This window comes from Meyerozyma guilliermondii, genomic scaffold (assembly GCF_000149425.1).
Source record: "Meyerozyma guilliermondii ATCC 6260 scaffold_4 genomic scaffold, whole genome shotgun sequence".
Lineage (NCBI taxonomy): Eukaryota > Fungi > Ascomycota > Pichiomycetes > Serinales > Debaryomycetaceae > Meyerozyma > Meyerozyma guilliermondii.
The window spans coordinates 626,714-649,459 of NW_001809797.1; the positions used below are offsets into that span (position 1 = coordinate 626,714).

General features: G+C 43.8%; 11 protein-coding genes across 11 annotated transcripts; 3 read left to right on the forward strand and 8 right to left on the reverse strand. All coding sequences in view use genetic code 12, as the record gives it.

Moving 5' to 3' along the window:
* Positions 1–48: 48 nt before the first annotated feature.
* PGUG_03614 (uncharacterized protein) lies at positions 49–2,817 on the reverse strand (the record flags this gene model as incomplete). The annotated part of the gene is made up of 1 exon (XM_001484183.1): positions 49–2,817. The coding sequence occupies one exon, from the start codon at positions 2,815–2,817 to the stop codon at positions 49–51; it is 2,769 nt and encodes a 922-aa protein (XP_001484233.2).
* Positions 2,818–3,425: 608 nt separating this feature from the next.
* On the reverse strand, positions 3,426–6,260 carry PGUG_03615 (uncharacterized protein; the record flags this gene model as incomplete). Its single annotated transcript, XM_001484184.1, has 1 exon — positions 3,426–6,260. One exon carries the CDS (start codon positions 6,258–6,260, stop codon positions 3,426–3,428), a length of 2,835 nt encoding a protein of 944 aa, XP_001484234.2.
* Positions 6,261–9,918: 3,658 nt separating this feature from the next.
* Positions 9,919–10,773, reverse strand: PGUG_03616 (uncharacterized protein; the record flags this gene model as incomplete). The annotated part of the gene is made up of 1 exon (XM_001484185.1): positions 9,919–10,773. One exon carries the CDS (start codon positions 10,771–10,773, stop codon positions 9,919–9,921), a length of 855 nt encoding a protein of 284 aa, XP_001484235.2.
* Positions 10,774–11,101: 328 nt separating this feature from the next.
* Positions 11,102–11,635, reverse strand: PGUG_03617 (uncharacterized protein; the record flags this gene model as incomplete). Its single annotated transcript, XM_001484186.1, has 1 exon — positions 11,102–11,635. One exon carries the CDS (start codon positions 11,633–11,635, stop codon positions 11,102–11,104), a length of 534 nt encoding a protein of 177 aa, XP_001484236.2.
* A 178-nt stretch (positions 11,636–11,813) lies between these two features.
* Positions 11,814–12,443, forward strand: PGUG_03618 (uncharacterized protein; the record flags this gene model as incomplete). The annotated part of the gene is made up of 1 exon (XM_001484187.1): positions 11,814–12,443. The coding sequence occupies one exon, from the start codon at positions 11,814–11,816 to the stop codon at positions 12,441–12,443; it is 630 nt and encodes a 209-aa protein (XP_001484237.2).
* RPL16A (60S ribosomal uL13 domain-containing protein) lies at positions 11,847–12,521 on the reverse strand (the record flags this gene model as incomplete). The annotated part of the gene is made up of 1 exon (XM_001484188.1): positions 11,847–12,521. The coding sequence occupies one exon, from the start codon at positions 12,519–12,521 to the stop codon at positions 11,847–11,849; it is 675 nt and encodes a 224-aa protein (XP_001484238.1).
* Positions 12,522–12,916: 395 nt separating this feature from the next.
* On the reverse strand, positions 12,917–14,689 carry LEU4 (2-isopropylmalate synthase; the record flags this gene model as incomplete). The annotated part of the gene is made up of 1 exon (XM_001484189.1): positions 12,917–14,689. The coding sequence occupies one exon, from the start codon at positions 14,687–14,689 to the stop codon at positions 12,917–12,919; it is 1,773 nt and encodes a 590-aa protein (XP_001484239.2).
* A 572-nt stretch (positions 14,690–15,261) lies between these two features.
* On the reverse strand, positions 15,262–16,038 carry PGUG_03621 (uncharacterized protein; the record flags this gene model as incomplete). Its single annotated transcript, XM_001484191.1, has 1 exon — positions 15,262–16,038. One exon carries the CDS (start codon positions 16,036–16,038, stop codon positions 15,262–15,264), a length of 777 nt encoding a protein of 258 aa, XP_001484241.2.
* Positions 15,302–16,081, forward strand: PGUG_03622 (uncharacterized protein; the record flags this gene model as incomplete). The annotated part of the gene is made up of 1 exon (XM_001484190.1): positions 15,302–16,081. The coding sequence occupies one exon, from the start codon at positions 15,302–15,304 to the stop codon at positions 16,079–16,081; it is 780 nt and encodes a 259-aa protein (XP_001484240.2).
* Positions 16,082–17,254: 1,173 nt separating this feature from the next.
* On the forward strand, positions 17,255–19,384 carry RIM8 (Rim8p; the record flags this gene model as incomplete). The annotated part of the gene is made up of 1 exon (XM_001484192.1): positions 17,255–19,384. The coding sequence occupies one exon, from the start codon at positions 17,255–17,257 to the stop codon at positions 19,382–19,384; it is 2,130 nt and encodes a 709-aa protein (XP_001484242.2).
* Positions 19,385–19,471: 87 nt separating this feature from the next.
* On the reverse strand, positions 19,472–22,597 carry KEL1 (Kel1p; the record flags this gene model as incomplete). The annotated part of the gene is made up of 1 exon (XM_001484193.1): positions 19,472–22,597. The coding sequence occupies one exon, from the start codon at positions 22,595–22,597 to the stop codon at positions 19,472–19,474; it is 3,126 nt and encodes a 1,041-aa protein (XP_001484243.2).
* Positions 22,598–22,746: the final 149 nt, after the last annotated feature.

Here is a 22,746-nt window from a genome sequence, read left to right on the forward strand (position 1 = left end):
TTTTCCTTCTTTTAAATCAGTTTAACTGCAAAATTAGGATGGCAAAAATCATGGAAAGTGACCCTTCCTAGGTCCAAAATACCCATCAGGAGCAGAAATTGTAGCATTCAAAGCAGCAACACCAAGGCCATCCAATCCAGCATACATCACTGTATTTTCCCACCAAATGATACTTTTGTCATGATACTGGACAGCAAAGAAAATAATGATTCCACTGAAAGCAACTCCTGCAGTCATACCAGCCGAGAAGAGATAGTTGTATTTCTCCCACCACCCTGGCTTTCTTTCCTTAAGGTACCACATGAATGCAATAGCCAAGTATAAACCTCCAATAAAATATGAGAGGTTGTATGGAGCAAAGACCGTACATCCACCAATAATGACCGTTGGTTGGAAATATTTGGTATATTTCTTTGGTCCGTACCACTTGAAAAGGATAGCTGGAATTGTCAACAAGAATCCAATTAAAAAGCAGTACCGCAAAATTGGGTACAATCCGTTGAATACTCGCTTTGGTCCAATCACTCCCCACAACACTGATGCGGCGTAAAAGGTTCTTGAGTATGCGCAAGTGAACTTCTGTTTGTTCAATGGGTCACAGTAGTCGTTGATGTCATTCATCTGGAAACTAAGAATGCCCAAAGTAATGAAACAACAGATGAAAACAGACACAATTTGCACTCTGAAAATTGACCATGGTGGTATCCTGACATAGTGTGCAAGTTTCTGATTGGTGATATAATTCTCTGCTTGACCATCGATGTTGTACCCAATTGCTTTAATGTACATCAAGGCAAGACCATTACCTGGCAAGGCATAACCGACAATAAGCTCGACTAACACGTTCAAACCAAACGAAAAACCGGTTCTCGAATAGATTGACGCCAAAGGAATCAAGAAGACAAAATTGATGCCAAGGGCGAAGAAGATACCCCACACTGGTGTCTCCGCTGGATAAAGCTTAACGCACAAGATAGACAAGACAATGGAGATCACTAGGATCAATATGAACACCCAGTCAGGAACCTCCTTGTACCGAGCCATCAGTCTACTAAAGGGATCATTGAACCCCTCATAATTGGAACGATGAAAGTTTTTGATGGTCTGGAAAAGACTTTTCAAGGCAAAGGAGTTGACTTTCCAGTTAACGACAAGTTCATAAACGAAAGCAAACGGGTATATGGCAAAGAAAGCACCATAACCAACGAGACTCGCTGCAGAATAAAATGGTGGTCCAATTTCTTGATATTTGGCCTCGTCAAAAAGACCCTTTTCATTTAAAACCTGAGTAACGGCGTAAGGCTTACCGGTATTAGTATACAATCCGTTAGTATTGATGGGAATGTATTGGGTCCACAAGTGGTTCGAGTAGTACACTCCAACAATACTGACAAATCCAACGATCCAGCCAATTGTTTGGTTCATTGTGGAATAGAATGGGATAGTCAACGGTAAGCCATAATTCAAAATATTCCAGTCAAAGGTTGAAATTGGGTTCAAACCTAATCCAGACACTGATCCAGTAATGTTGGCAAGATTTAAGTTTGTGGGCTTGATCCATGTCATCCAGTTGAATGTCGAAAGAAATTGGGCAAGGTAGTTTGGAATCCAGAAGTAAAGAAAAGAACCGAAGAATGTTGCAAAGAAGAAGTAGTATCTCGAAATGGTCCATCCATGAATGTTTTCCTTCTTCTCTGGGAGGGTCAATGCCTTGTTCAACGCAATGGTGGGCAAAATAGTTGGCCAAATGGATTGAACTGGATAAACCACAAACCTTCTCATGATTCCTGCTAGTCCAAATCCGAGAAACTGACTCGATAAAATCAAGAGAACTTGGTACCCAAAGTCGACCCATTGGTTATTGTAAAAAATGGGCATCTTCTGAACAAGAATATTCGAGGCAGCGTATGGACTAGCACCAGAAATCGAGTAACATAAAGTTGCAAGCATTTGCTCCTTATAGGTCCATGGACCTGGATTCAAATCGAAACTATACTTCCACACTTTGAGACTCCACTTTGGAAGAATATAAGAAAGAAGTACGCCGGATGGGTAAATGAAAACTTGAGCTACCAGCGCGTCGAAACTAATTGATGGCTGTCTTTCTATGAAGAACTGATTGATAACTGATCCAACAGCAGTCCAAATAATTCCGACAACATAAACTCGAATAGTTTCACACGGAACAGTTGGGTCGTCGTATGGTTCAGTGACACTTCTGACAGTAGCATAAGGGGAATGGTAAGCAATCAAACCTACCTCGACCTTGAGTTGGAATGGCAAATCGGTGATTTTATGGTATTCATATTGAATATCTGCCTTCGGAAGATCTTCATCGACAGCACTGGAGGATCCGACCTCCACCAGGTCATCTGCTGCTTCGGACTTTCCGTCAATTTGTCGGCCTAGCTTTTCTTTGATACCATCACTCGTGCCAAAATCTGCTGCCGCCAATGCAACTAATCGCTGGATAAGATTATAATCTGCTGTTGAAATGTTGCAATCGTCTTCAAAGTTGACTAAATATTCCCTCAAAATCTCGAGTGATTCCTCTTCTGTTAAGCTTTCCATTTTTTCAATCAAAAAAGTGGCCGAAGGAGGGAGATGTTCTAAGCTTAACAAACCATCCAAGTACATTCTTCTCAAAATGAAGAATTTTTGGTCCTCGGTAAATGAGGCACCAACGTCGCCAAGAGCAATGTCGCTTGACTGGAGAGCACTTAAATCCACTTCATGGTCAACTGCGTTTAAGCGACTACCTGTACTGGTAATTCCTGCAAGCGGTGAAATCGTTGATCTCACAGGTGAGACAGACATAGAATCTTCGAGAAGTCATCAGAAGGTGGTGCCTTTTTATGAAAAATATGGTCAGTGTGGCGCAAGGCAGTACGGCTCTTTGTCCCACTTCTACTCGATGGCTTTTCTCGCTTTCGCATTGCCCGTGTGATAGCATTTTGCTTCTACACCATTTTGCTGTGCCGCACGAAGCCATGCTTTGACAGGCTCCATATTCTTATGCGCCACAAATGGCTCTGTTCTTGATGGAACATGCCAGTGGGAAATCGAGAAAATTGCTGCTTCTCTGAACTGCTTATAAGGTAAGCTGAAACTTTCAATATGGGTCCTTAGGACTTCATCTGCCAAGCTATGTGCGTAATAAGTGCTAAGCGAAAACCGCTGGAGCGCATTTTCGTGCATGAAGTGCGGCGTCAGCTGTCAAAGTGCCGATGCGGCCCACCAAAAGCACACCAATTATTAGGATTTGTTTTGTTATGGACCATTGGCGTTTGCACGGACCAAATTTGTCACTTTAACCGAAGAGTCATGCGGCAGCATGCATGTTCAGGAACTGTGGAAGCGAAGTGCGCAGCGGGAAAAGAAGCAAGATTAACAGACAAAGTTATATTAAAGTAAGCTCGACACAACTAAGGGTAGTGTCCCTTACGAGGTCCAAAGTAACCATCTGGAGCGGAGATGGTAGCGTTTAAATCAGCAACACTCAGGCCATCCATTCCAGCGTACATAACAGTGTTACCCCACCAGTTGATACTCTTATCGTGGTACTGAACTGCGAAGAAAATAATGATTCCACTAAAAGCTACTCCTGCAGTCATACCGGCCGAGAAAAGATAGTTGTATTTCTGCCACCATGCGGGCTTTCTTGATTGCAAGTACCACATAGAAGCAATTGCCAAGTACAATCCGCCAAGCACATAAGTAAGATTGTATGGAGCGTAAAGCAACATACCACCGATTATGACAGTTGGTTGGAAATACTTGGTAAGTTTCTTTGGTCCGTACCACTTGAAAAGGACAGCTGGAATTGTCAACAAGAATCCAATCAAGAAGCAGTACTGCAAGATTGGATACAAACCATTGAATACTCTCTTGGGCCCAATAACACCCCACAACACTGATGCAGAATAGAACGTTCTGGCCTGCGCGCAAGTGAACTTCTGTTTGTTCAATGGATCGCAATAGTCGGTGATACCGGTAAGCTGGAAGCTGATAATACCCAAGGTAATGAAACAGTTAATGAAGACAGACAACATTTGCACTCTGAAGATTGACCATGGTGGAATACGGACGTAATGGGCCATTTTTTGGTTGGAGATATAGTTCTCCGCTTGTCCATCGATATTGTAACCAATGGCTTTGATGAACATCAAGGCAAGACCATTACCTGGCAATGCATAACCGACGATAAGTTCGACTAACACGTTCAAACCAAACGAAAAACCGGTTCTCGAGTAGATTGAGGCCAAAGGAATCAAGAAGACGAAATTGATACCAATAGCAAAGAAAATACCCCACACTGGAGTCTCCGCAGGATAAAGCTTCACACACAAAATGGACAAAACGATGGAGATAATTAAAACCGCGAAAAAGACCCAGTCTGGTACCTCTTTGTACTTTGCCATCAGTCTGCTATATGGGTCGTTAAACCCCTCATAGTTAGAACGACGGAAGTTTCTCATGGTTTGCCAGATACTCTTAAAAGCGAAGAAGTTGATTCTCCAGTTAACCACGAATTCGTAAACGAAAGCAAAAGGGTAAATGGCAAAGAATGCGCCATAAACAACGAGATTTGCAGCCGAGTAAAATGGAGGACCAACTTCTTGATATTTCTTTTCATCAAAGAGACCTTTCTCGTTCAATACTGCAGTAACGGCATAAGGCTGGCCCGTGTTGGTGTACAATCCGTTAGTGTTGATGGGAATGTATTGGGACCACAAATTGTTCGAGTAATAAACCCCAATAATACAGAAGAATGCAATGGTCCAGCCGATTGCTTGGTTCATGGTGGAATAGAATGGGATGGTCAATGGTAAATTGTAATTCAAAACAGTCCAGTCAAAGGTGGAGATTGGATTCAAACCTAAGCCAGACACTGACCCAGTAATGTTAGCAAGGGTAAGATTCGAAGGTTTAATCCATGTCATCCAGTTGAATGTCGAAAGAAATTGCATGAGGTAGTTTGGAATCCAGAAGTAAAGGAAAGAACCGAAGAAGGTTGCAAAAAAGAAATAGTACCTCGAAATGGTCCATCCGTGAATGTTTTCCTTTTGCTCTGGGAGGGTCAACGCCTTGTTCAACGCAATGGTGGGCAAAACAGTAGGCCAAATCGATTGGACAGGGTAAACAACGAAACGTCTCATAATTCCAGCCAAACCAAAACCAAGGAACTGACTTGACAACATCAAAAGAACTTGATAACCAAAATCAACCCATTTGTTGTCGTAGAACACTTCAGATTTTTGAACAAGAATATTCCAGGAGACGTACGGAGTGGTACCAGAAATCGAGTAACAAAGGGTTGCAAGCATTTGCTCCTTGTATGTCCAAGTACCAGGGTTCAAATTAATGTTGTATCTCCAAATCTTGAAACTCTTCTTTGGAAGAATATAAGAAAGAAGTACGCCAGTTGGGTAAATGAAGACCTGAGCTACCAGCGGCTGGAAAAGAATTGCTGGTTGTCTTTCTGAGAAAAACTGGTTAATCACAGATCCAATAGCGGTCCAAATAATTCCGACGACATAAACTCTGAAAGTCTCACAAGGAACAGTAGGGTCATCGTAAGGTTCAGTGACACTTCTTACTGATGGGTAAGGAGAGTGGTAAGCAATCAAGCCAGCTTCAACCTTGACTTGCAATGGCCAATCGACAACCTTGTGGTATTCATGTTGGATGTCGGCGGTCAAATCGGGGTCATCAGTATCAGCAGATCCAACCTCCACCTGGGTGTCGACCGCGTCCGATTTTCCGTCAATTTGGTTCTGCAACTTCTCCTTGATTCCTTTTCCAGCACCAAGGTGAGCTGGAGCCAACGCAACTAAACGTTGATTGAGGTTGTAGTCGGCGGTGGAGACATTACAGTCGTCGGCAAAGCTGGTAAGGTACTCCTTCAAGATCTCAACAGATTCTTCTTCCGTCAAAGACTCCATCTTCTCGACCATGAAAGTGGCTGAGGGAGGAAGATGATCCAAACTCAACAAACCATCCATGTTCATTCTTCTCAAGATAAAGAATTTTTGTTCCTCAGTGAATGAGGCACCAACATCGCCAAGGGCGATGTCATTAGATTGAAGAACATGTAAGTTGACTTCATGGTCGTCTGCTTCTAATCTACTACCTGCACTGATGATTCCGGTGAGCGCATTCTCTTTTTCTACGCTGGCCATCTTGTACGAGGTTGCTGTAGGTAAAAGAAGCTTGACCTTATATAGTATGACCCGTGATAAGAATCGAGGTGGTATCATGGCTCCACAAAGATAGGCGCTGAGGCGCGATCGTGCATGATACGGCTCCGGGTTTCATTATCTCACTTCTGTGCATTTGCCCAGCTTCAATTAAAGTTGCCATTTTTTGAGAAACATATTCAGGGCATTTGCAACCATCGCAAGATCTAATCTTCGATCAGATCCACATCGAAGAACGTACTTTGCTCCAAATTGAACTGTGGAGGCTTTGAGATGGTCCTCTTGAAACCATTTCAGAATATCTGGTGAGCGCATTATTTTGGTGCTATCTTGGGAGGGGCCTCGGTGCGGCTTATGCACGTCTAATTTTACTTGCCGCGGAAATCTTGACAGAAATTTGACAGCTTGCTAACAAATCAAACGAGTGCCCTAATGACCGATGATTTAGGTGGAATTTGTCTACGCTAGAGTACAAGGTAAGTTTGGTGCCATGGTCTATCCTAATTCTACCCTGCTCAACAGAACCCGTTAATTTGCCACATGTTTGGTCATCGTCTCCATGCATGGCACGGCACCAACTTCTTATCAAGTGTCACGTGAGTTGTGGATGCCCAGCTTTTTGGTGCGGCGCATGATGAATATTTCCTAGTTTCTCAATATGCGTCGGGAGTGGGCCGTGCATGCCTTGCCGATATTCGGTTTCTTTCTCGCGGTCCGCGGCGCCGCTGCATACTATTAGAGTATATGCATCAGGCTAAACTTGCCATGCGTCAGAGGGGAGGTCGTAATTTCAGATCTCCACCCTTTGTCTCTGTACCTCGATAACGTTGGTTCCGCCGTTTGACAAAGGAATGACTTGAATGCTTCTACCGGGCCCTAGACTGTGAGTCTGATGTGACGTTGCGGAAAAGATTTCTTCTGACCTTCGATATCCCTATTTGCGATCCACTTAAAGCCGATATACGACGAGGTATTGTGTGGCTGGAGTGGCATATCGGTCAATTTCTGCAGATGTGGTATATTCAAGCCAAGCTTTCTTTTCCGTACGGCAAAAGCGTACGGCAAAAGCAATGCACAATTGCGGTTGACCCGACAATCTTCCCTTGTGGCATCAAAGAAGTCAGTTGCTTCCGCATAACGAATGGCCCGACGGCGAACCAAAGTATAGGGGTAAAGTGTGGTGCCGACTTTGACTCTCCTTCGGAAACATTGATTTTTCCTGCTTAGCGTATTCGAGAAATGAACCATATCTTGCATTGCAGATGGAGATAAGTTTTTCTTAACTTATCAATCTAGGATCAAACAATTGTCTTGGCTTTCACGAACAGTAATTCCTAGTGCGATAGTAAAGCTCTTGGACATATTTCTGCCGAAGTGCTATTTTTGGTCGCTCTTTCGTCTTTGAAGGACGACAGAGTCAACGAAATTGCGCTTTATGCGATGGGTGCTGAAACATAAACGGCGGTAAAGAATTTTGACAGCTATCTCGCCCAGAAGTAGCAAGGAAACCCGTACTAGATTGACTCGTATTTGGAGTCCTATTAAACATCGAAAGAATGCCAGCAAAATCGGGGAAGCTCCAGAATCGTTTTAATCAACTTAGAATGTCATTGAAATGGTCTTCTCTAGTAAGAAACCGAACACAAGACTTTTCAGAAGTAACAGGCAAAATCTAGTTGGGCGAGGTTCTGAGCCAGGCTGGTCAGAGGCTAGCATCCTCGTTCAATGATTACAGCTGTGTTTCAGGTCGATTCTCAATGTGTCCATTCATTCTGAATCTGAACTTGAATTTGACGACAGGGTTTTAGAACGATCACTCTCAGTGCGAGCCTTGTGATGATATAGACGTCGTCGCCGAGGGTTCTCTTTCAAACACATTATATTGATGCTCTGCTGAAAGAACAGCAGCAACTCTGCTTGAGAGAATTAAACGACCATCTAAACTTTATATTTCGTTTCATGTGTCGACACCACAGTCACACGGTGGCTTTCTAGCCACGGAGTCTCTCGTTCCCAAACCCAATTTCGGAATGTGAAATGCCTGAATCATCCTTTTTACATTGCCTGCAGCATATATGACACCATCTTATGCGACAATAACCGCCCCGAGTCATTTAAGGTTTTGACAGGAGTAAGGGCTGCAACTTGCATGAGCCGCAAGGGTGTTGCCTTGATTATTGTCCGATATGCATGTCAAAGGCTCCGTGCTTCAATTTGGGCGTTAGAACCTTATCAATGTCAATTTGAAACATGGGTCAAGAATCAGCAGGACATTACGATAAACTGATAATTGAATAGGCGAGAATCCAGGTAACCTAACAATTACATTGAAACTACACTAGAAATCAAAGAAAAAGCATATGATATGCCTAACTTATGAATGATTACGGCAAATCAAACAAGAGTTCAAGAAATGAACTATATCCACAATTACTAGAACAACCCATCGACCAGGTGTTCCCGTATCACTATAGGTGGTGAGCCACTCATCCTGAAGTGGTGTGCGAATTCAAATGGACTCAAGTTTATGCGGGTTCAGCCTTCTCCTTTAGTGGTTTTGGTTCAGAGTAAAGCAAGACCTTTGCTCCTTGTTTCTTCATATCGTTGCAAACGTGACACTGTTTGAATCTCATCAACTTTCTGCCTTTATGTTTTTCATAATAGACTTCATCAGATTCACTTACACCATCGGAAATAGCGGTTATGGCAATTTCTGGAGTAAACCGTGGTCCATTTAGATGAAAATGAAATATCATACTGCACCACCATCGGGTGTTTGTCCTTATATTTTAAATGTGAGCCGACTTTGTGTCATGAAGTATAATGCGCTTCACGACGTGAGAATAGATGCGCGAGAATGCGGCTCTATTGTGATTCCCCCCATTGAAGCCGCGCACAAGCTTCGGCACATCTGTCAATGAAAAAGGGAAGTTTACGCGAGGAAAAAAATACGACCTACTACGAGGAACAAAAGATTTTAGCAGAACTTGAATAGTCTGTCACTCAAGAGAGAAAGACTAGAAATGGGTTAAAGTTTGATCTCCAGAGGGGTGGACACATCAATAGCTATTTTTAGATTGCTAATCAACTATCTCAACAAAGCGTATGTCTCGTATTCAAACTGATTGTCGAGTGTAATAAACTGTCATGAGTTCCAAAGGCTACTTCAGTCTATCCGAAAAAACAATCCTGAACTTGCAAAAGACTACTGAACTCTTGTTTTGAGAGACGACGTAAAAATCTTGTTGCATTGACATGGCCAATTAACTGTGAAAACTGACACCATTGCAATTGCCTAGTTGAGCTGTTAACAACTTTAAGCTGAGAAAAGCGGTATAATGTGGAGATAATGCACAGAGTTGGAATTTATTGGAGTGACATAGTATGGACTTGGACTCAATACCCACTTACATGAGATATCTTTAAACTCACAAACTCAAAATGAAATCAGTTGGATCATATTGAACTGTATGTGGTATCAACAATCCTCGAATGTGACTCGAATTCGTTTCCACTGAGAAACCCAAACCCAATTCACTATACATTAGTGGGTTGCAGGTATTCGTATCACCCAAATGAGTTTCCATCGCATCTCAACACTAACATATAGCTGTGTCAGCATTACCAGTGTCATCTCGTATAAGCACCGAGGTGCTATCCCAATGATATTCACCATTATGACGCAACACCAACCTCTCTATTAGTCTCTAGTGTACACTCACATCACAGCATGAACAAAGAACGTTACCGATTGACGAATTCTATGCTTTCGCCTAAGCTCTCTTGCCTGTTCACTGGCAGTGTTGTTATTTTTGCTCTTTCTCCTCGTCAATTTACGAAATTTCTTGACTATGGCTTCAGCATAGGTAACTGAGGTGTCTGGTACGTCGGATATCATTGTCTGTAGCACAAGATTATCAGGTGCCATGGCAAAGCCTTTTTCTTGCTGGCAGATAAGAAAGTGGAAGCATGGAGAATGCTTGAGATTGAGAGTTGTTAACGGGCAGTTAATCTCGGCAAGGTCACTGATTTTTGTAATGGAAAATGATTTACCCAAATGAAGTACCTTGATTTGATTGATGTAAGATACCTGCTGCTCGGGTGCGAGAGTGCGGAGGTGAGCATAGATATAGATGAGAAGGTGGTTTGTGGTCAAGGAATCGATGGTGACGGTAGGACAATCACCGGTACTCTGAAGCTTGTTCAAAGCGGAATTCACAAACCGCAAAATCAGCGATAATTTCACTGCGGATTTCAAGGTTGTTACAGAATTGACAAGCGTTAATTCCACCTCGTTTTCACCTTCTTCTTCGTCACTGAGATCATTGGTGAGTGTATCTGGCTTGAAAAGTTGGTATCTTGACTGGCTACGCAATCCTGTGGCGGGATCAAAAGCTCTGATCGCTATGTCATCCTCCTCATCTTCGTCACTGTCGCATTCGTTGTTGGAAAACATCGTTGATACCGAGCTACACGGCGTGAGTTGCTCCATAAACTGAAGATGTTCTAAGCAAACAAGAGCATCTGCATCCTCTGGGTCGACCAGCGATACCGAGGGAATAGGGGATAACATGTTTTCCTCTTAGGGGTCCTATAAAGGGGTGAAAACGTGAGTCGAAAAATGTTTTCAGTTTTGATGAGTGTAAAAAGAGTAGCAACGTTGAACAGTGTTATCAGCTAATTCTGAGCACTTTTGACGCGTGAAATCTCGGGACAAGTTGACTTATTCCAAGATCTTAAACTAGTATGTTCAAAAAAGATAGTGATGAGTAGCAAATTTTGAATTCCCCGCTATTGTACTCCGGAATCGAAATCATGCAGGCAGAAAAAATCTGGGGATAGTGGGGTGACCGCATTATATGCAGTCGGTTAGTTGCCGAGCCGAGAAATCACTTTTTCATTTACACTTCCAAAACCGCATTTGCTTGCACAGAAAGAAAATGCAATACATTATCAAGAATGTAGGATGTACAGCCTGATTTCTTGAGCTTTTGTGCCACAGATACAAGCTCAGCGTTGACTTTCACGTAGTCGTGACCCGACCGAAACCCCACGGATACGGGCTCATCTACAATTACGACCCGCCCCGAGATCACGTGTACGGTGTTTGGTGTGGTTTGTTGTGTTATGTTTGGCGGCAGTACAGCGTCGATTATGTTAGCAAGGGTCTCGCAGCGGATATAATGGAATTTGGTCATCATATTGGCATCGGAGGCGAAAGTGAAGTCTTGAGAATCGAGAAGATTGACAATTTTTGATGGCAGCAGTCCATTGATATAGATTAGTTGAGAGATCAGATTCGGGTCATGGGAGTATTGTAGATCGATCTGGCGTAGCACGTACTCTAGGCTATTTGAATTTGAGTTTTTTGGTGAGATAAAGGTGAGCATGAAGCTATGTGATAGACAGATAAAGTTTTGTGCGACGGACTGCATGCAGACTGTTCAGAGACCAGAGAAAAGACTAAAGAAGATACTAAGCCAGGAAACAGGCTAGATCCACCTAATGACCAATGTCGTTTTCTGAAACACCTGTGCTCGTTTTAACACACTTCTCTACATATAATCTTCACCTCTACATCATTTCGATTAGCATTTATAGAAATCTTTATGTATGGCCGCAGCCGTTCCCGAAGGAATTGTGTATTTAGTATCCGAACTCGGCCAACTTCTTGGCAGCTTCGGAACCGGCAGTGGCAGTTTGAGCGCTCTCCACCTTCTTGGCCAAGGCCTTCTTCTTGGCGTAGTATTCGGCAGATTGCAACTTTCTCTTCTCCTCCAACTTGTCAACCACAGTCTCGTATTTCCAGCCAACAGCAGAAGACAACTTACCAACGGTGGTGTACTTTCTACCTTGCTTCAATCTCAACACTCTCAAAGCTTGTGGAACAACAACTCTCTTCTTCTTGTCGTATGGTGGAGGAATACCTTCAAAGACCTTGAGTCTCTCCAAAGCAGCTTGACCTCTAGCGGTCTTGTGAGGAATCATACCTCTCACAGCCTTGTAGAGAATTCTCGAAGGAGCTCTGAAGTGGAATGGACCCTTGGTCTTGTTGTATCTGGTACTCTTTCTCAAGTAGTCGTGGTACTTCAACTTGTTTCTGAAAAATTCACCACTGATGTTCAAGGCCTCGGCTCTGACAACGACGATTTTTTGGCCGTTCAAAACCTGCTTGGCAATGATGGAAGCCAAGCGACCCAACAAGTGGCCCTTACCGTCGATAACAACAACTGGTTCGAATGATGACATTTGGTACCTAAAGATTTCGCAGCGGTGTTGAAACTTTTTTCTAAGGTGAGGAATTTTCGCCACGGCGCACATCTGAGAACGGCGATGGTCATGTGACAGGGCACAGCCCTGTGACCGTGGTAACGTAGGGAAATGTAAATGCCATGTCTGGTGCTGTTGCTACAATGTTCAAGTACTGTTATGGTAGTGGCGATAGATCACCGGCTTCGTGTGTCACTAGCGGCTGACGTTGTTTTTTGTGGCAGCCATTTATGACTTCTGGACACATCCTACACCCATACATAAACGGTTGCAAATTACTTGCTGCGAAACCTAAACGTTGATAAAGTCATGTAATATGACAAAAGACAGCAAAAGATACAAAGGGAAACAGTTCCCAAAGAGTTACACTACCAGAGCAAAACTTTCTATCTTATGAATTCAGTTCCTCCATACCGTAATTATTTTATTCGTTGACCTACTATTTCCTATACTTTGACTGCTGAATTGAGAACAGTCACAATAGCCTGAATCGACGCCTCCGACACATCAGAGTTGATTCCACATCCCCATTTGCTAACCTCATCTCCTTGGTTATCTCTGAACTTCAAGTTCAAATAAGTTGCAGCTTTAGCTTGACTTCCAGAGCCCAAACTGTGCTCAGAATAGTTGACCACTTCCATCAAAATGCCAAATTTCTTGGAAACGGCATCAAGGAACGCTGAAATCGGTCCATTACCTTCACCACGAATCTCCACCTCCTTGCCGTTGACTTCCAACACGGTGTTAATTTCACGATTGACGTCGGCAGTAGCAGCCTTATTCTTGTTCTTGGAAATCTCAAAGTCAACCAACCGAATGGCAGAAGTATCCTTGGTCAAGTATTCAGATTTGAAGAGTTCAGCAATTTCCTGAGCCTTCAACTCGCGACCCAAAAGGTCAGCTTCTTTTTGCACAATGTTGGAAAACGTAACTTGCAATTGTCTGGGCAAATCCAATCCCAAAGATCTCAAGATGATCCAGGCTGCTCCTCCTTTCCCAGATTGAGAGTTGACTCTGATGACTGCTTCGTATGTTCTACCAATGTCCTTAGGATCCAATGGCAAGTATGGAATTGCCCACTTGGTGTTACCCTCAGCAAGTCTCTGCTCGTATTTGAGGAAACCCTTCTTGATGGCATCTTGATGCGATCCAGAGAAAGCACACACGACTAACGACCCAGCATAAGGTGCACGAGGATGAACTGCAATTTTGTTGCACCTTTCAGAAATGTCGATAATTGACTGCAAATCAGAAAAGTCCAAGTTTGGAGAAACTCCCTGGGTATACAAGTTCAAAGCCACAGTGATCAAGTCGACGTTTCCAGTTCTTTCTCCATTTCCAAACATACATCCTTCAACTCTGTCGGCTCCAGCCATCACACCGAGCTCAGCAGCTGCTACCCCACATCCTCTATCATTGTGAGGATGGACGGAAACACACACCTTTTCACGTTCAGAGATGTTTCTGCAAAAGTACTCGATTTGGTCGGCGTAAATGTTTGGAGATGCAACTTCGACGGTAGCAGGCAAGTTGAAGATGAGAGGAAGTTCCACAGTGGGTTCCCATACCTTCTTCACGGCCTCACAAATTTCCACGGCAAACTCAGTGGGCGTGTCAGAGAAACATTCAGGAGAGAACTCCAAAGTCCATTCGGTCTCTTGCATAGATGGGTCGTCTTTTGTCAAAGATCTGATTAATTTTGTGGTTTCGATGGACTTGGCAATGGCCTCTTCTTTGGACATGTTGAACACCACGTCGCGGAAAACGTCACTGGTGGCCAAGTAGAAATGAATCGTGGCCTTCTTGGCTCCTTTAACCGACTCTACGGTTCTTCTGATCAACGGTTCTCTAGACTGGGTCAAGACTTGAATCGACACATCTTCGGGTGCATTTTCCACTGCGTACCTGGTAAAGTCGAAATCGGTTTGGGATGCCGACGGAAACGACACTTCGATCTCTTTGAACCCAATCTCAAGCAATTTGTGAAAGTATTCTTTTTTTTCAGCGATGGACATGGGATCTGGCAATGCCTGATTACCGTCTCGAAGATCGGTCGAGAGCCATCTGGGGGCCTTGGTGATGGACTTGTTGGGCCATGTTCTGTCAGGAAGTGCTACTCCTTTGAAAGCCTTGTACTTTTTAGACGGGTCTTTCAACATATTGGCGTACGGCTTGGTAGCCGCAGCCTTTTGTAAAAGACGTAAGGACAGCTTAAACATTACTTTTGAGTGCTTTTCGGAAAGGAAACGCTCAAATTAACCTTGCAATAACTTTTACTGGTTACGAAGAAGTGGTTTGATGACTATTTTCTGTACTATTATAGAATGATTTCTCCGCCGCACCGGCAAAATTTTTCAGCGGTACCGGCGACCCCACCTTTTGCGGAGCGAAGACTGTGATCGCGGAACCGGGGTTTATTCGAGTAATATGGCAGAATGAAAGAGCAAGTAGATCTGTGGTGTAGTAATTGTTGATCATCAACTTTTTGTCAATATTTGTCAATATTGTCGATTTTTGTAATTTTGCAATTTTACTTATGTTCTCCTCGTGTAGTAACCCCAAGGGTGCTTGAAATTTCAGAAAAAATTGCAAATATTGAAAATTGCTTGATATCCTCAAAACAACTCAAAACAACTCAAAACCAAGCCACAATCATGAATTTGCCATGTTAAACCCATTTAACCTTCAATTTCATTCATCCCTCTCCTAACCCCTCATCTCGTCTGAGCTCATCGCCCATCCCACCCATACACCATCATCGCTTCCTAAATTTTTCACCATAGCAGGAAAACTATTTAGGCTTCCATAACCCATACTCAAATATTACGACAATGGCTAAGTCATCAACCAAAGCAGCCAAGCCTGTAAAGAAGCAATCAAAGTCTGTGAAGGCTAAGGCTCCAGAGTCCTCCTCTGAGTCTGAATCTTCTTCCGACTCCAGCTCCAGCTCCTCATCGGAATCCAGTTCTGAGTCTTCGAGTTCCGACTCCAGCTCTGACTCCGAATCTGATGCTGAAGAATCTTCCGACTCCGAGTCTGAAGAAGAAAAGAAGGAGGTGAAGTCTGATAAGAAGAGCGATACTTCATCGAAGGACTCCGATTCCGACTCGAGCTCGAGTTCTGAGTCTGGTTCCGACTCTGACTCTTCAGACTCCGAGTCCGAAGAGGAGAAGGAGGTCAAGAAACTGCCAAAGAAGGAAACCAAGGCTGAAAAGAAGGAGGAAAAGAAGGCTGAAAGTTCTGATTCTTCTGACTCTAGTTCTGATTCCGATTCTGATTCTAGCTCTTCCAGCTCTTCCAGCTCATCCAGCTCCGACTCTGACTCCGACTCTGATTCTGATTCCGACTCTGAGTCTGCGAAGGAAGAGACCAAGAAGCCCGCTGAGAAGAAGCGTAAAGCCGAGCCTGCTGCCGAAGAGGAGGCTGCCGAAGAGCCAGTTGCTAAGAAGCTGAAAAACGAAGAGCCAGCAACTTTGTTCGTGGGCAGATTGTCGTGGAACATCGACGACGAGTGGTTGAGAAGAGAATTCGAACCTATTGGTGGAGTTATTAGTGCTCGTGTGATCATGGAGAGAGCCACTGGTAAGTCTCGTGGTTACGGATTACGTTGACTTTGACTCCAAGTCAGCCGCCGAAAAGGCATTGAATGAATACCAAGGCAAGGAAATTGACGGTAGACCAGTCAACTTGGATATGTCCACCCGGTAAAGCCCCATGCTGCTAACCCTCGTGTTGAGAGAGCCAAGCAATTTGGTGATGTTCCATCGGCTCCTTCCGACACTTTGTTCGTGGGTAATTTGTCTTTCAACGCTCAAAGAGACAACTTGTTCCAAGTCTTCGGTGAGTACGGAACTGTGATCTCATGTCGTATCCCCACCCATCCCGATACTCAACAACCAAAGGGTTTTGGTTACGTTCAATTCGGATCGGTTGACGAGGCCAAGGCTGCTTACGAGGCCATGAATGGACAATATATTGAGGGCCGTGCGTGCCGTTTGGACTTCTCCACCCCCAGGGATAATTCTTCCAGACCTGGAACCCCAAGAGGAGGCGGAGCCGGAACCCCAAGAGGTGGGTTCTCCGGTGGATTCGGAGGCCGCGAGAGATCATCAACTCCCACTCCTAGACGTAACACCGAGTTCAAAGGTACCAAAAAGACCTTTGATTAACTGTATATTACGGGAATTGCATGGATATAACAGAATAAATACAATGATTGTTTGCACAAATGTAGAATTATTCAATCCCAGTTTAAACCCCATTTTTCGCAGCCGTATTGAGTGGCCGGCCTGCATGTGCGCGCGAGAGAAGCCGTCGTGACATGTTTCGCGGCGCCGGAAAACCGGCGGTTTCTACTCATATTACGAACGGACTTCCTAATTCGCGCACGAACCCAGGTTTGGTGGGGTCAGATATGGGGCAACCAATTGGTGTCTTCGAACGGAAAATTATCAAAATTTGTAATTATAACGGGAAAAACTCGGAAAATTCTACCAAAACTCTTCTAGACTCCTCTCACGTTCAATTTATACCTGGTACATGCGTAATGGCTTTTTGTCCATCTAAGCCCCCCACAGTAACGCCGCCTTGACGTCCTGCAGACAGACCCGTTGGGAACTGTCAAATTTGGTGTCCTCAGGCTGATAAGATATTACCGTTCATTTCAACCAACAATCCATCTTAGTACACCGGTCAAAGTCCATTTCGCATCTTCGATTTTGTGTTTGCTACCCATACCCGTTGCTATTCTACAACAAAGCTAAGTCACATGGCACATTAACCTGATGAAACGAGCGGTTACAAAGTTCATTTCTCTGCGGCAGAGTCTACTTGGTAACTCAGGTAGCGATGCCTCGGAACCAGGACACCGACTAGACTTTAATTCTGTCGACGATTTTTACATTTTGTTGGATAATCCTCATAAATCGTGGACTCCCGGTGACGAACTCTCGGGTCAGATAATATTTATTTCTAAGAAGAACCTTGCTAATATCATCATAACTTTGTCGCTTGTTGGCTACGTCAAGATTAATCCTTCGTCCCACTCGAAATTACGCCTGGTAAAACGGTCATTATTCAATCATACAATACGCATTTATGGCTCCGACGATACTGTACGTACGGGCCAAGAATACTCCAATGGTTTGTACAAGGGAGAACATCGGTTTCCTTTCATTGTCAAGCTCCCAAACAAGAGAATATTCACCAGCATTGATTTTGGCAAGGGCCGAATAGTGTACCTTTTGCGTGCAAATGTAGGTGATGCCAACTCTTCCAATGTGGCCAGTAGCCCAGCCAGCCTATCATCTTCATCACCTTCAGAAAATGGCAGTTCACCAGCATCAAACTTTACCAGGCATAAGAGTTTCCGTTCGTTACAAAACTCAAGTTTTACGTCGGAAAAAATCATCAACATCGTAAACCCTTTGGATGTGTCCAAGTTACCTCCGCCACAACCAAAACGACTAAAGATCAAGGATCCTCGAAGAACGAAAATGCTCGCACGGACACAGTCGTCAACTTCCACCATCAACACCTTCAACACGGTTGGCACTGTCTCTTCGAACAACTCTGATAACCAGGCTTCACTTCATACCAATACAGACCTGCCATCCAACAACGCACCACTGGCTCAAGCACAAAACTCAACAACGTCTCCGGGAGATACTTCAGACCCAGAATCGATCCGATTGTCGCTTGAGGTTTCCCAGCGAGGGTTCTTGCGTGGTGAACTTATCCCCATCAAAATGCACATTAATCATCTTAAAAAGGTGCAAGATGTGAACGGTATAATCATTACGTTCGTGAGAGTTTGTAGGATTGAAAATGGTCCTGATGGCCTTTTTGATTCTTTCAGAAAAGATCTTCAGCAACAAATCGTTCCATTATACGTTGATCCAACGACATTTCTGTCAGAAATCAGTACAAGCATCAGAGTGCCAGCAGATGCATTCCCGACCATCACTGGCTGTCCTTTAGTGAGTTTCCAGTACTTTCTAGAAGTTCTTATCAATCTTTCAGGAAAGTCGATCTCGCTCGATGATAACGATCACCCGAAACAAACCGTGCAAATAAATGAGACACCAAGCCATACATTCATGGAATCTGAGGCCAAGCAATCGAACTTCAAGTTTAACTTTTCCCTCCCTTCAGCAAATACAGTGAGTCCCAAGGAACGCTCTGGCTTCCTAAATACTGACAAGTATAAGCGAATGAAGAAGTTTCTACAGCTAACGACGGAAATAGTAATTGGTACCCACAGACTGAACGATCCTACAAGTGTGCCTGAGGGGTCTACAGATCAATTATCGGCGTCTCGCCGGTCATCACTCATTGGTTCCAATGTTTCTGGTAATGGTTACAGCCCATCTGACCGACAATCGCCATCACAGTCTTTGTTACCCAATATACCAGTTAACCGTGAAGACGCTAGTCCTGAAATTATGGAGACTCCTCCTTACACTGATGGACAGCCATCATTCTCAGCGCCCAACTACTTGGATATTGTTGGCCCATCTCACACTAACGATCTCTTACCTTTACCCAATACCAATGGACATTCTGAAAAGGAACGTATGAGGATTCACGAGGAGAGTTTGTTACCTTCTGAACCAATTCTCGATGATATTGACGAAGATGATAAAGAGACCATTAGTCCGTTAAATCATGATGCACTTTTTGAATCTGAACCAGATCATAACGGGGGACATTCACCTTACGATGTAACGATCTCAAATGATGACAACAACTTTAGTACTACCGCGGATACACTTGAGGGCCACACTCGCCCATACCATGACGATGACGACAGCTTGTACCATTTACCTTCGAACACCATGGAAAGTGCTCCAAGATATGATAATGCCACAAAAGATACTCTTTTACAACAGGGTGATCATGAAGAACAACATTAAACTAAAAAAAAATATGAAAATCAATTTTATTAAAACCCGTAGATGCGCAGATTGCTGCTAATGTTACAAATTAATCATATATCCTCATCAAGATGACTGGGCGAGATAGAGTTTCTTTTGCAATGAAGTCACATTCTCCTTCAATTGGTCTCTCTCTTGCTTCAATATGAACAAATCAGCTTCCAAGTCCTTAATCTTCATGTTGAAATGGGCACTGGAAATATGTCCTTCGTCATCTGCCGCTTCTGGTTCATGGCTACTAAATTCAGGAGTAGATCCTTCTTCAAGAATTGGCGATTTTGAGCTTAATCTCTTGGAAGACGATGCCTTCTTGTAAATCTTCAACTCACTGTTCTCCTTCATAAGTTTATCAATAAGCACCTTTTGCTTATCAAGCTCTTCTTGGGTCAAGTTGAGTGCTCTGCTGGTATTGTTAACAGATTGTAAAGCGTCGCGGTAGTTCGTCTCAAATGTCTTCAAGTTTTGCAATTTGGCTTCTAATTCTGCCCTCAACTCTTGAATTTCTAGCGAAGCACCCTCCTCTTGCTGCTTACTGATTCTCATCAGTTCATCAAGTTGCTTCTGCAATTGTTCCACCATTGCGTTTGATTCAGGATTGGTTTCAGCTCCTTCAACAGAAATGTTTCTACTATGAGAGCCTGTAGCATTCTTGAACGACCACAAGTTAACAAGATTCTCCAAGTGTGAGGCAATGTCCTTCTTGCTCCTTCTACCAGTGGCATTGCTCATGATCGATCTGTTTGAAGGGTCACCTCCGTTCTCAGCAATAATTTCGCCCTCGTCGTCAGAGATTTCATCATCCGCATGTATAGTTTTGTAATTCTCGTGCTCGAGCCTCAAGCTCTCATAACGAGATTTCCATTCATTTATCTCTTTCTGCAATGGTTCTTGTTCCTTCAACTGAGACGTGAGCTTGGCAATCTTTTCTTCCTGGGCCCCGATGATCTTTTGGAAATCTGACAACTGGCCAATCTGGTTGTTCATAAAAGGCTCAAACTCCTCGAGCTTTTTAGACAACAGATTGTTCTGCTGTTGCAAGTATAAAAGTTTGTTGTTGAGTTCCAAACGTTCCAACTTGAGCCTGTTCTTTTCAGTGATTCCAATATTATCTGGGCCAGGAGTACTGCCCTCGCTTTCGTCAACAGCAAATGCTGATGGATCCATTTGACGTTTCATTTCAAGTAGAATCTCGTCTTTCTCCTGGACTTGTGCTTGAAGGTCCCGGATTTGGTCCTGACCATTATTTTGCTTCAACTCGCGGTTCTCTCTCTCAAGGGCATTGATTCTATCAGTGGCCACCAGCATCTGCTGCTTAGTTGAAGAGCGGAGCAGATTCAATTCGTTTGTCAAATCAGCCACAAGTGCCTTGACTTTCGAGTCATCTCTGGTGCTGTGGCTCTGTGATACATCGCGCAGAAGGTCCGGAGTTGTGTTTTCCTCACGAGAAATATCTGCCTCGATGGGGTCAACAGCAACACCGTGACCGTTGTGGAAATTTCTCTTTGGCGATTCCGAGTGTGTGTAACTGGTCTCGTGCAAAAAGTTACCGCTTCTGGGAGTGATTTCTTCATCGATTGTATCTTCCTTCTCTGACATCGAAGCCGAGGGAACGTCCACTTCAACAAATTTGTCTTGGTTTTCCAGAGTCATATAGCCAGAAGCAGCAGAAGACGCAACGCCCGAATTGAGGTCTCTCTTCAAGCGATCAGGCGAGCCCGTTGGAGTTCTGAAATCCTCTGGACCAGCTGAAAAGCTGCGTGCGTGACGCAGGAAACCAGCAGCTGCATCGTCTGCAACTTGAGGCAGCTCAGTTCTTTTGGGAGCAGGAGCAGCCAACGCTGATGCTGCGATCTTTTTAGTTGTACGCACCTGAACTTCTTCTGAGGTAAAGAATGGCTCACAAACGGTGAGATCAAACTCGTAAACCATAGTGCCCACTTCTTCACCATCAGAAACCTCATAGGTATCGAAGTTGTCTGGATCATTGTTAATAAAATCATTTTTGTCACCCCCCATAATCACCAACTTGTTAAACCTAGGCATGTACGTCATGGTATGTCCACAACGAGGACCAGGGCCATGCAACATACCCGTGTCCATCAACTTGGACCATACTAAGGTGTGAAGGTTCAATACGTAAAGGGTATCATAAATAACACCACTAAAGTCATTTCCTCCGTAAATGTACAACTTGTCGTCGACAATACAACTGGAGTGTTCGTTCACTGGGGCAGGAACACTACCAGAGGTGGGTAATTGAGTCCACTTGTTGACCACAGCGTCGAAACTCCACAAGTCATTCGACACCTTTTCGTTGTTATACACACCTCCAAACACGAACAACTTGTTCTTGTACACCGACATGGAATGGTTCGTCAAAGGAGGAGGTTTGAAGTTATTAAGTGGCTCGACCAATTCCCATCTCGCCTTGGGGCTTTTAAAAGTATTGAGCTCGAAGTAGTATACATCGTTGAAAACGTCGTTTTCCAACTGGCCACCGAATAAATAGAACCTTGACGAGTTGTTATTGAGAGCCACCACTCCCACGCTGTGGCCATATCTTCCATTGGGTTTGTTCAACACATGACTAGGAATGGTATACTTATTGTTGTTGACGTTGAACAAGTAGAAGTTGTTATCGGGGAACCCGTTGAAATCGGTATCGACAGTGTCTCCTCCGTATATTATAAAGGCATTACCGCACAACACTCCAGAGTGACCCACTCTAGCAGGAGGATTGTTCAAGTTAACAACCTCCACCAATTGAGATGTATACTCCAAGCTACCATCCCCAAGCTGATGAGGTGTGATTTTCCAGGTATCACCAAAAACAGATCCATCTTTCAAACCTCCCATCAAGAAAATTTCATTCTTGTCGCTGCACATGGACGAGGCGGCATGTCTATACCGTGGAAAAGGAGAATTGTAAAGTTTTACTCTGTTCCACGGTGTCTGTACATTCACAGTGATTCTTGGTGCTGGCACAGAGGCATTGGTGGCGTTTTGAGCTGGTCTCTGTGACGCCATAATTCCCGTTTGACGAGGTAATGGGGTTGATTCGGGAGATTTGTGTACATCTTCTGGTGGATATTGAAGACCTCCAACATTGTGGCTCTCTTCCAGAGCCTCTTCACTGAAAGACAGCGTTTCGTCGGACCTTTTTTTGTTCTTCCCAAATTTGAATCGAGCCATCTTCAATTAAGAGAGCTAAGACAAGTCTGATAAACGATCAAGGTACCGAAGTGGGAAGATATGAGAAATTTGCAATTGTCACAGGCAGAAAAACAACAACGGAGCCACTTGAAAAAGCCAAAAAGTACTACTTAAGTTCCTTATATTTT